This window comes from Schistocerca serialis, chromosome 1 (genome assembly GCF_023864345.2).
Source record: "Schistocerca serialis cubense isolate TAMUIC-IGC-003099 chromosome 1, iqSchSeri2.2, whole genome shotgun sequence".
In the NCBI taxonomy this organism is placed as follows: Eukaryota; Metazoa; Arthropoda; class Insecta; order Orthoptera; family Acrididae; genus Schistocerca; species Schistocerca serialis.
In genome coordinates, this window is record NC_064638.1 from 1,236,328,063 (window position 1) to 1,236,340,783 (window position 12,721).

The 12,721-nt window shown below is 42.7% G+C and overlaps 1 protein-coding gene across 1 annotated transcript in view; it reads left to right on the plus strand.

Moving 5' to 3' along the window:
- Positions 1-12,721, plus strand: part of LOC126459831 (lachesin-like) — a gene marked incomplete at its 5' end in the record, with an annotated part of 666,568 nt that overhangs the window by 485,598 nt on the left and 168,249 nt on the right. The window contains one exon of the mRNA XM_050095886.1: positions 5,707-5,868. Within this exon, the coding sequence (XP_049951843.1) occupies positions 5,707-5,868 (162 nt within the window). The remainder of the gene's footprint in view (positions 1-5,706; positions 5,869-12,721) is intronic.

Sequence of the window (12,721 nt, forward strand, 5' to 3'; positions counted from 1 at the left end):
GAAATTACAGGGTCTTTTGTAGTATTTGTCTCCTCAAGTCTAGTTAGAGCAAGGGAGACAAAGTACCTGGGCTCATCTTGCTAGGTTTGTTGCTGCTGGCGGCGAAGTCACTTTACGTCGTGGGAAGTGAGTACTGTCTGCAGAAAATTATACAGCGCGCAGCCACTTTAATGTTCGGATTCCCCAACCGGATTCTCGCAGTAGAATTCCGTTTCGCAAATATCTTGAAATTGTGCAGTTCCAAAATAACATCGTCGTCTCAAATTTTTTGTACCAGTTAAACACATTACGATAGGTATGTAACCAGCACCATCTAATAGTAGCCTTGCACCTGTGGTCTAAGGGTAGCATCTTCGAATAGTAATCAAAACGTCCTCGGTTTCGTGTTCGAACCTCGCCACTGCTGAAATTTGAAGTAAAATCTCATCAGCAATGCCTTCTGCCTGAGCAGTCACACTTGTTACGCCAGTCGCCTTGTCAAAGACTGTGGAGGAGTGGACAGAAATTCAGGACACTTTGGATAGGAAACTGTCCCTAAAAGGAGCAAGAATCAGGAATGAGGATACAGAAGTAGATGGAAACCACTGCATTACAGACACACAACGTGTATCCACAGGACATGAACGCTGTAATTAGAAAGTGTCACGATGATATCTTCACTGCCAAAACGTGGTAGGAAAGCTAGAAAATCTGAAAAAGGCAATGCAGACGCACATCCTAGATGTGGTAGCGGTTAGTAAAGTGAAATGGAAAGAAGTCAAGGATTTCTGGTCAGAAGAGTATAAGGAAATGTCAACAGCAGCAAAAAATGGTACAACTGGAGTTGGGATCGATTTGAATAAGGAAACAGGGTAGAGAGTGAGTTAGTTTAAACAGTTCAGTGATCAGGTCGTCCTCATCAGAAGCGAAAGCAAGCCAACACCAACAACAGTAGTTCAGGTACAAAAACGCGCAGGGAATACGAAAGTAAAAGCCACTTAGGAGCGAAATAAATAGAAATGGCAGGGAAGCTAAGACGAAATGAGTGCACGAAAAATGTGAAAAGATGGAAGAAGAAATGATTGTTGGAAGGACTGACCAGCGTATAGTAAAGTCAAAATAACTTCCCGTGAAACTGAAAGTAACTGCTTCAATATTAAGAATGCAGTAGTAATTCCATTGTTGAATCCAGAATAGAGAGCGGACATGTGGAAAGAGTACACTGGACGCCCCTGTGAGGGGAGGAACCGCCTGATGACGTGATAGAAGAAGAAACAAGAGTCGACAGGGAAGAGATAGAGGGGCCAGTATTAGAGTCAAAATTAGAAAGAGCTTCAGACAATTAAATAAGGCAGAAGCGACAGATAACATTCCTTAGAAATTTCTCAAATCGTAGTGTGAAGTGGCAACCAAACGACTATTGGTGTGTAGAATGTATGAGAATGGCGATATACCGTCAGACTTTCGGGAAAACATCATCCACACAATTCTAAAAATAGCAGACGCGGAAGAGAGCGAGAATTATACAGAATCAGCCTAATAACTCATGCATGCTAGCTGCTGACAAGAAAAATACACAGACGGATGTGTTGGATGCGATCAGTCTGACTTGAGAATAGGTAAGGGCACCAGACAGGGGCTTTGGCGTTGGAAGCAAGACTGAAGGAAAATCAAGACACGTTCATAGCATCTGTCGGGCTGGAAAAAATGATGAAAACTGTTCGAAACTCTCAGGAAGACAGTAGCAAAGTATAGCGAAAGACGGGTGATATACAGTTTGTACAAGAACCGAATTGGAATAATAAGACTGGAACGGCAGGAACGAAGTGCTCCGATCAAAAAAAGTTATAAGACATGGATGTAGTCTTTCGCCCCTAATGGTCAATCTACTCGTCGAAGAAGCAATGGCGGAAATAAAAAAAATGTTAAAGAGTCGGATTAAAATTCGCGGTGCAAGGAAGTCGGTGATAAGATTCGCTAATGAAACTGCTATTCTGGGAGAAAATGAAGAGTTACAGGACCTGTCTAATGGAAAGAACGATTTAATGAGTACAGAATATGGGTTGAGAGTAAATCGAACAAAGACGGAATTAATGAGAAGTAGCAGAAATGAGAACAGCGAGGACTGAGGATCACGAAGAAGAAGCGGATGAATTCTGCTATCAATGCAGCAAAATAACGGAGAAAGGAAGACATAAATAGCCGACTAGCACTGGCAAAAAGGGCATTCCTGTCCAAGGATACTGGTATCAAACGCAAGCCTCAATTTGAAGAAGAAATTTCTGAGAATTTAGGTTTGGAACATGTCATTGTATGCTGGTGAGATACGGACTGTCGGAAAACCAGAAAAGAAGAGAAGCATTGCGCGAGCAATTGTGCACACGTACTGCAAAATCTCCGGAAATTTAATTTTTGTACTCAATTTATTTAGGAACGATGTTAAGGTTCACCGAAAACTTATTTCTTCCTTGCCTCTGCATGTTTCCTGCTTTATATTACCTCCAGATTTTTCTGCATCTGAATAGAGAGATAGGTGTACAGAAGGCTGAGTGTAATACACTGAAGAGCCAAATAAACTGGTACACCTGCCTAATATCGTGTAGCGTCCTCACGAGGAGGCAGATTGCTGCAAGACGGCGTTGCAGGGACTTGACTAATGCCTGAAGTAGTGCTGCAGGGAACTGACACCGAGAATCCTGCAGGACTGTCCATAAACCCCAAAGAGAACGAGTGAGTGAAGGTCTCTTCTGTACAGCACGCTGCAAGGCACCCCAGATATGCTCAGTGATGTTTATGCCTGAGGAGTCTGGTGGCCAGTGGAAGTGTTTAAACTCAGAAGAGTGCTCCTGGAGCCACTCTGTAGCAATTCTGGGCGAGTGGGGTATCGTGTTGTCCCGCTGGAATAGCGCAAGTGAGTCGGAATGCACAATGGACATGAATGGATGCAGGTGATCAGACAGGATGCCTACGTACGGGTCACCTGTCAGAGTCGTACCTAGACGTATGGAGTCCAACTGTAGGTGCCTCCACACCATTACAAACCCTCCACCAGTTTGAACAGTACCATGCTGACATGCAGGGTCCATGGATTCATGATATTGTCTCCATATCCGTACACGTCTATCCGCTAGATACACTTTGAAACGAGATTCGTCCGACCAGGCACCTTATTTCCAGTCATCAACAGTCCAATGTCGATGTTGAAGGACCCGGGAGAGGCGAGAAACTTTGTATTGTGCGATCATCGAGGGTACGCATTTGTCCTTTGGCCCCGTAAGCCCATATCGATGATTTTCGTTGAATGCTTCGCAAGCTGACACTTGTTGATGGCCCAGCATTGAAATAAGCAGCAATTTGAGGGAGGGATGCACTTTTGTCACGTTGAACGATTCTCTTCAGTCGTCCTTGGTCCCGTTCGTGTAGAATCGTTTTCCAGCCGCAGCCATGTTTGAGCTTTGATGTTTTACCGGATTCCTGATATTCACGGTACACTCGTGAAATGGTCATACGGGAAAAGACCTCTTCATCGCCACCTCGGAGATGCTGTGTCTCACCGCTCGTACGCCGACTATAGCACGACGTTCAAACTCACTTAAATCTTGATAACCTGCCATTGTACCAACAGTAACCGATCTAACAACAGCGCGAGACACGTATTGTCTTATAGAGGCGTTGCCGACAGCAGCGCCGTATTCTGCCTGTTTACATATCTCTGTATTTCAATAAGCATGCCTGTACCAGTTTATTTGGCGCTTCAGTGTATAAAGCAGGAAACATGAAGAGGCAAGGAAAAAATAACTTTTCACTGAACGATAACGTAGCTTCTACGTAACATTCAAAACGGCTTAACAAACTTCGCAGTTGCGGATAACATTTGGAGTTCTCCGAGGCTCCTCGCAGATTATGCTGTTGTATATATTGTATGTTGCTCGCCATAGTGTTCAAAAACGGTTCAAATGGCTCTGAGTACTATGGGACTTAACATCTGAGGTCATCCCTAGAACTTAGAACTACTTAAACCTAACCAACCTAAGGACAGCACACACATCCATGCCCGAGGCAGGATTCGAACCTGCGACCGTAGCAGCAGCACGGTACCAATCTGAAGGACCTAGAACCGCTCGGCCACACCGGCCAGCGCCACAGTGTGATTTGCTGTCGAAATTCCGGAGACTGCTCCACAAAAATAGAGTTTTTTCGCGATTCCGCGGACTGTCTCGTACGCCCCTTGCCTGACCCGCCATTCCCTCAAGGCACCACCTATCCGCTTTCCCTCTCCATTTCAGCATGGAGGACATGGACAGAGAGTACGGATACAGTATGTGATCGAAAGTATCCGGACACCCCCAAAACGTATGTTTTTCATATTAGGTGCATTGTGCTGCCACCTTCTGCCAGGTACTCCATATCAGCTACCTTAGTAGTCCTTATACGTTGTGAGAGAGCAGAATGGGGCGCTCCATCGAACTCACGGACTTTGAACGTGGTCAGGTGACTGGGTGTCACTTGTGTCATTGGTCTGTACGCGAGATTTACACACTCCTAAATATCCCTAGGTCCACTGTTTCTGATGTGAAAGTGAAGTCGAAACTTGTAGGGACACGTACAGCACAAAAGCGTACAGGCCGACCTCGTCTGTTGACTGAAAGAGACCGCCGACAGTTGAAGAGGGTCGCAGTATGTACTAGGCAGACACCTATCCAGGCCATCACACAGGAATTCCAAACTGCATCAGGATCCACTGCAAGTACCATGGATGTCATGGTCGAGCGCCTGCTCATAAGCCACACATCACGCCGGTAAATGCCAAACGACGCCTTGATTGGTGTAAGGAGCGTAAAAATTGGACGATTGAACAGTGGAAACATGTGTGGAGTGAAGAAGTACGGTACACAATGTGGTGATCCAATGGCAGGGTGTAGGTATGGCGAATGCCCGGTGAAGGTCATCTGCCAGCGTGTGTAGTGCCAACAGTAAATTTCGGAGGCGGTTGTGTTACGGTCTGGTTGCGTTTTCCATGGAGGAGGCTTGCACTCCTTGTTGTTTTGTATGGCACTATCACAGCACAGGCCTGCACTGATGTTTTAAGCACCTTCTTGCTTTCCACTGTTGAAGAGCAATTCGGAGATGGCGATTGCATCTTTCAACATGATCGAGCACCTGTTCATAATGCACAGCCTGTGGCGGAGTGGTTATACCCCTGAAATAGACTGGCCTGCATAGAGTCCTGACATGAATCGTATATAACACCTTTGGGATGTTTTGTAATCCAACTTCCTGCCTGGCCTCACCGACCGAGATGGGTACCTCTCCTCAGTGCATCACTCCTTGAAGAATGGACTACCATTCCCCAAGAAACCTTCCAACACCTGATTGAACGTATGTCTGCGAGCGGGGAAGCCGTCATCAAGGCTAAGGGTGGGCAAACACCATATTGAATTCCAGTATTACCGGTGGAAGGTGCCACGAACTTGTAAGTCACTTTCAGCCAGGTGTCCGAATACTTTTGATCACATAGTGTATTATATTTCAGATAAACCGAAAGCTTAGTTTTCCAAGGCTGTCTAGTTCGTCAGTGCGCTCGAGTACAATTTCATTATTCAATTTACTTGTGTTGTTTTCTGCCTACTGAGTAGGCTAAAGAGTGTTCTGTTGGGTAACAGCTAGAGGTACTTCATTGAGTCCGTTCCTCTCCGCTGATTTGATTTCGTCTTTTCGCTGTTTCAGTGCCGCCTAATATCGTGGACGACGAGTCGACACCATCCTCTGTGTCTGTGCGGGAGAACCAGAACGTGACCTTGACCTGCAAGGCTGATGGCTTCCCCGCGCCCAAGATCATGTGGCGCCGTGAAGATGGACAGGCCATACACATCGACAGGCGCAAGAAGGGTGAGCTGCTGATGTCTCATTCACGTGAACCTCTTAAGCCATATTACTTACCCTGATTACACGGTATGAGTTGCTCATTAAAACTGCGACTTGCAATCTCTCACGCTGCCGTCGTCTGCAACAGAATACGGTTATTTTCTTTACTTATGGATGTAGCGATTGCTTTATTACCTTTTCTTTCATGCTTCGTTTGTTAAAGATGAGGTGCTCATTTGGGTAAATACATCTTTGGCTCCGAAAATTTTCATTTGTCACCGGTAAGTGTACCATTAACGATACCTTTACTAATAATCGATATCAGCCTCTATCTTTTGTTGATTACTGTATCATTGGTTTCCTAGAAGGTTCCAGAAAAGGTAGTTTCGCACCAATGGTGTGGGAGTCATTTAATAGACTGCGTTCACTCCGGAGACGCTGAGATGTAGTTCAGTTGGTTAAGTGTGGCCAAAGGGATGGTCGTGCAATGGTCCAGGCAAGGAATAAATTAATATAGTTGAAGAAGTATTAGTTAGGTAGATATTTTGAGAAATATTGTAAACAGAGGATGTTTTTATATACCTGTAGAAGCAGCTTTGCGAGTTTACAAGTGAAGCATAAAAAGCCATAAACAATAAAAGACGATCATGGCGTAATACCCGAGTGGCAGCGATTGACGCCGCATGATAATTTGAATATTGCTAAGGTGATCGACTACACAATTTGATGCGGTAGAAGTCATATAGCTTATTGAGATATCTAGAGAGATAGTCAAATCTTCCCAAATGTAAATTATATGACGAACCTTTCATTGTGATTAGACAGAATGAGTGATGTAAGACTGACTATGGATCATAATCTACTCCTATGTGACATTACTAAAACATATCGCTACGCGATATTGATTTATTTTTCAAACTATTTTGTTGTTAGTTCCGAAATTCCTTCACCAGGGAAGACGAATGGAATATTCCAGAATTTGAAACACGAACAGCTGCTAGCATGAGTTTCTTAGAAGTAGATACCTTCGGGGTTGCGAAGCAGCTCAAATCGCTTGATACGGACAGGTCTTCATGTCCAGATTGTATACCGATTAGGTTCCTTTCAGATTACGCTGATACAATAGCTCCCTAGTTAGCAATCATATACAACCGCTCGCTCACCGATAGATCTGTACTTACAGATTGGAAAATTGCGCAGGTTGCACCAGTGTTTAAGAAGGGTAGTAGGAGTAATGCATCTAACTACAGACCTATATCATTGACGTCGGTTTGCAGTAGGGTTTTGGAGCATGTACTGTATTCAAACATTATGAATCACCTCGAAGGGAACGATCTTTTGATACGTAATCAGCATGGTTTCAGAAAACATCGTTCTTGTGCAACGTAGCTAGCTCTTTATTCGCACGAAGTAATGGCCGCGATCGACAGGGGATCTCAAGTTGATTCCGTATTTCTAGATTTCCGGAAAGCTTCTGACACCGTTCCTCAGAAGCGACTTCTAATCAAGCTGCGAGCCTATGGGGTATCGTCTCAGTTGTGCGACTGGATTCCTGATTAGACGGCAAATCATCGAGTAAAACTGGAGTGATATCAGGTGTTCCCCAGGGAAGCGTCCTGGGACCTCTGCTGTTCCTGATCTATATAAATGACCTGGGTGACAATCTGAGCACTTCTCTTAGGTTGTTCGCAGATGATGCTGTAATTTACCGTCTAGTAAGGTCATCCGAAGACCATTATCAGTTGCAAAGCGATTTAGAAAAGATTGCTGTATGGTGTGGCAGGTGGCAGTTGACGCTAAATAACGAAAAGTGTGAGGTGATCCACATGAGTTCCAAAACAACTCCGTTGGAATTCGATTACTCGATAAATAGTACAATTCACAAGGCTGTCCATTCAACTAAGTGCCTGGGTGTTAAAATTACGAACAACTTAAGTTGGAAAGACCACACAGATAATATTGTGGGGAAAGCGAGCCAAAGGTTGCGTTTCATTGGCAGGACACTTAGAAGATGCAACAAGTCCACTAAAGAGACAGCTTACACTACACTCGTTCGTCCTCTGTTAGAATATTGCTGCGCGGTGTGGGATCCTTACCAGGTGGGATTGACGGAGGACATTGACGGAGGGCAGCTCGTTTTGTATTATCACGTATTAGGGGAGAGAGTGTGGTAGATACGATACGCGAGGTGGGATGGAAGTCATTAAAGCAAAGACGTTTTTCATCGCCGCGAGATCTATTTACGAAATTTCAGTCACCAACTTTCTCTTCCGAATGCAAAAATATTTTGTTGAGCCCAACCTACATAGGTAGGAATGATCATCAAAATAAAATAAGAGAAATCAGAGCTCGAACAGAAAGGTTTAGATGTTCGTTTTTCCTGCGCGCTGTTCGGGAGTGGAATGGTAGAGAGATAGTATGATTGTGGTTCGATGAACCCTCTGCCAAGCACTTAAATGTGAATTCCAGAGTAATCATGTAAATGTAGATGTAGATGTAGTTATTTAGAGTGTACTGGACACATTTTCTATAAGGAAAGTATTGCTTTTCTCTCGTTGGGAAGTCTTTCTCCTTGTGTTGGCAGAAGGCAGTCAGTGAACGTTATTAGGACGGGCGAAGTCTGCTGGGAACTGGACAGTTTTCGGCGGAGTAAGGCTGTGGCCTGCTTTGTGTTTTTGTTGGCACAGCCAGCGACTCTCTTAGCCTTGAGCAGAAGGCGCGGTGCCTCCACTGCTCCATTGCCATCCCAAGAGTACTGAGAACAACAAGTTATTTTTTTATTCTTTTCTCATCAGATATCAGTGAACTAGCCACCAAGTATCCGCATGATTAGCATGGGAAGATACATTGCTTTCGCTTCAAAATTTTGTGTACACATTCGAACTGATCCACCTTCCAACGGTATTTAGTGCGAAGAGCACTAAACACTGGGATAGTGCTCCATGAAAGAACCAACCACTTGTTTCTTAAGGTACGTTTTATATACCAAGAGGGGGACATTTCTGAAAAGTCCCGCCACTTCCCCCCCCCCCCCCCCAACCATTTATAAATCAAACAGCCACAAGGAATGGTCGCGCGGTTTGAGGCGCCATGTCATGGATTGTGCGGCCCTACCCGTCGGAGGTTCGAATCCTCCCGCCCGCACGGGTGTGTGTGTTGTTTTTGGCGTAAGTTAGTTTAAGTAGTGTGTAAGTCTAGGGACCGATGACCTGAAAAGTTTGGTCCCTTAGACATTCACACACATTTGAACATAAACGAAACAAGCGATATTTTCATTCATCACATTGGAGTCAGAATTGAGTAGTCCCCTCTGTATGGACTTTTCCTGAAAGTGGAGAGTTGTAGAAGTAGATCTGTTTCATGGTCATTCGATCGTCCTCCGCCATGAGGGTCAGTAATCTTCTGGATGCTGTCTGGTGCTGTTACCTGCACGGTTTGGTGATTCTGGGGAAATGTGACACATTGTGGTAGTGTGACTCACATTGTAAGCAACTCGTTACTTGTTTACTCTGTCACCCAACTTGTGCTGTTTAATTTGGTTGTAATTGTATTCCTAGCTTTGATTTTGCGAGTTGCCTACATGAACAGTTCTTGGTTGTGCTTTCTCCACACAGTCTTCTGAACTTCTTGGTATCTCACCACAATGTTATGGTCATCTTGTCATTTGATCTGAAGTGTAGAGAACGTAGTTATATGGTAAGGGGAGCTGGAACGCCCTATTCAGACAACGTTCAATTTAGTGACTTGGCTTCCAGGTACTTCAGGAACCACTGTAGCCACTGACATGAAACTTATGCAGGACATTAAACTGTACATTCTGAGACTACTGAACTACAGTAAATGTATTTCATCCACTGATTTCGGAAATACATTTTTTTAACTACACGGTTAAAATTTTGTGTACTTTTTTGTACGTTGTCCTAAATAATTTTAATTATACATAACATTATGTTCTTCTTTTAGTTCAGTAGACTCAGGGTATGTATGTTATTACTCCCGGAAAACTTGAATACTGTGCTTGAAGTGGTTTCTGAGATTTAGGGAAAAACGCAACAGAAATGTAAATTTTCGGGTACGGTTTCTAAAGATTGAACAGTCTGAAACTCTCTTAATATATGCTTAATTGTTTGTTTTTAGTCACTCAGAAGCACACTGCGCCATACTGTATATCTCCCTATTGATCTATTTCCGTGTTTTTTCTTCTTTACTTCTTTCTGGACTCGTTAGTGACCAACTGTGCTGCATACTCTGCTTTATCAATGCGAACCTTGTCCATCCTTTCAAGTTCTCTGATGCAGTTTGCTCCAGGATTAATTCCCATATACTGTAGCACTTTCACGCTACCAATCTTGCCATCATTAAAGGCAATAACAGTATCACTGACGCCCCACTTTAGTGTCTTCATTCCACCAAAAACAGTTTTTGGTAAGCGAGTCCATATAAGATTATTGAACGATTCATTGGGATTTTGAGTCTGACCATGCAGATACTTCTTCAGTAATGCAGGATTTGCCAAAACTCTGTGAATAGGTTTTACCATACCCATGGTTGCTGCTGGGATGGAATGTTTATGGCTGTATGAACTGTTTGAGTACTGGGCAATGCGGTAATTGCACCATGAATCAAGTCCAGGAGGGCAAAGGTGGTGTACTGGTTTTTCATCAGTTGCAGACTGTGGAAGAAGGTAGCCCTTACTGCCTGCTTCATTTTAAACAAATCGTCAGTATTATTTCTGATAGCCATCTCATTATACTGCTGTAGTTCATCAATAATTTTGTCTATCAGCCTGCCCCGTATGGTTCTGCCGTCAGAAAGTTTCTTCTCTCTCGAACTTTGTTTCAACTTCCTCAACCTTCTGGACATAACCTTTATAACACAGCAATCCAAAGCCATCTATATAAAAAATTACCGATTTATTAGATCTTGAAGTTATGCACGTAAATATTTTTAACATTTTCAACCGGTGTAGGTTATATTTAAAAACATAAACAGTATTTTTTTTACATTCACATTTTAGGAATTTTATCTCGCTATAAAATTTGCAATTTTACGAATAAAATGGTATATATATATATATATATATATGTATATATAATTTTCCGAATAAAATGGTATATATATTCCGAATAAAATGGTATATATATATATATATAAAATAAAACTCCTCTCAATTCTTGTTGCGGTTTTTCCAGTCATAAGAGTAAATTAATATCTGTTAAACTCAGTCTTGACTTACATTTTGAGATTCTTTACATTGCTCTAAAAATTTTCTATTGTTAGGCGATAATACATACAACAAGGTGCAGACCTAAGCTAGCTGTGTTCACCGCGACGGCGTTATCCTTCTATACAGTGGTGAAAGTCAACTATTAGTCATATTAAGAACAGAAAGGAAAGAACAACCACTGCACTTGCTTGTCCAGTGTGATTAAAGATATATTTTATAAGGAGCACTACGGTTACGCTCCTCGACTAGGGTCGAGAACTGGGACGCAAGTTTAGACTTGTTTCAAGGATAAATGAACTTTGTTAAAATTGAGTGATTTTTATAATGACATCTGCAGGTGTCGGGTACTCTGCCTGATATCAGAGTCGCTCTGGCAAGATATTTCGACAACGTGACTCGAGATCTTTATCTGGTATTATCTGAATCTCTGGTAGCACCTGATGAAGATATTGAGTCACGTTGTCGAAATACCGTCGAGAACAACGCTTATATCAGGTAGAATACCCGCCGCCTCAAGATGTCAACAGATCACCGAGAAAGACTGAAGAATTACGACTTTACCATGTCGTTAAGCTTAGATTGCCATACACATAGGAGACAATGCGTTGGTTGGTTAGGCGGATGGTAAAATTCAACTTTTACGTATCTTATGTAAACACCAGCCGTTTCACTCGCCCAACTGCCGCTATAACTGACTGAACTTTCATTAATAAAGTAAAAAGCAGAATAAACAGAGGAGAGGTTTGCACACTGACGGAAGGGAAAAGAATTGTTTGCTTTGTCGTTTTAGCAGCAGGTGTAGCGAGTGGACGTGAGGCGGAAGCTTACTTTCATTTCTGTCTGATCTGCTCAACACAGTTGTAACTTCATAAGAAAGTTGGTGCCTCCTACACCATTTCAAGTACAACCCTCTTGATATCTCTTTTCGAAAACCCAGAAAGTAGAAACGAACCAGCTAGTACAATGCGTATTTGAAAGGAATGAAGCTTTCAGAGACTTTTTACGTTATATTCTAACAGCCATTCTGGAAGGAGACCAGCATTAAATGCTCTAATTTCAATGAATTGTGCTGAAAAATTATTTTCTACCACCATTACGTATCATACTTGTCACATGTACACAGCAGATAAAACCGTCCAGGATGTCCACGACATCGTTTCCTTCATGGAGATGGCAGTACAACCCCCACAGCCCATTTGGTTACATCTCAAAACAATTGAGCTATATCTCAACCGGCTAGAAAGCACATTTAATGCCGAAAATGTCAGTGTTCTCCCATAGTCAACTTCGGATAAAAGTACGAGATAATTTTAATAAATGCGATATAAATCAGTATAGTTCTGAATCGGTACAAGTACTCAGTATTCGCCAAAAAAGAATAAAATAATTTTTATAAAACAATACGGTCGCCAGTTCACTCCGAACAATGCCACTGCGTAACTTATTAATCATCGCAGCTGTGATTCTCGTAATTAAGACGTATAAGCGCAGTTACTATTGCGCAAACATATGTCGTGAGCATAAAGCGGTAATTCACCTATTGTCTTCATAATTAAATTACCACGGTTTAAAATAACATACTTCATGGCAAATTTGAAACAAGAAATAATACAATATTTCGTACTGAGATTACAGTGGCTTAAGTAACAC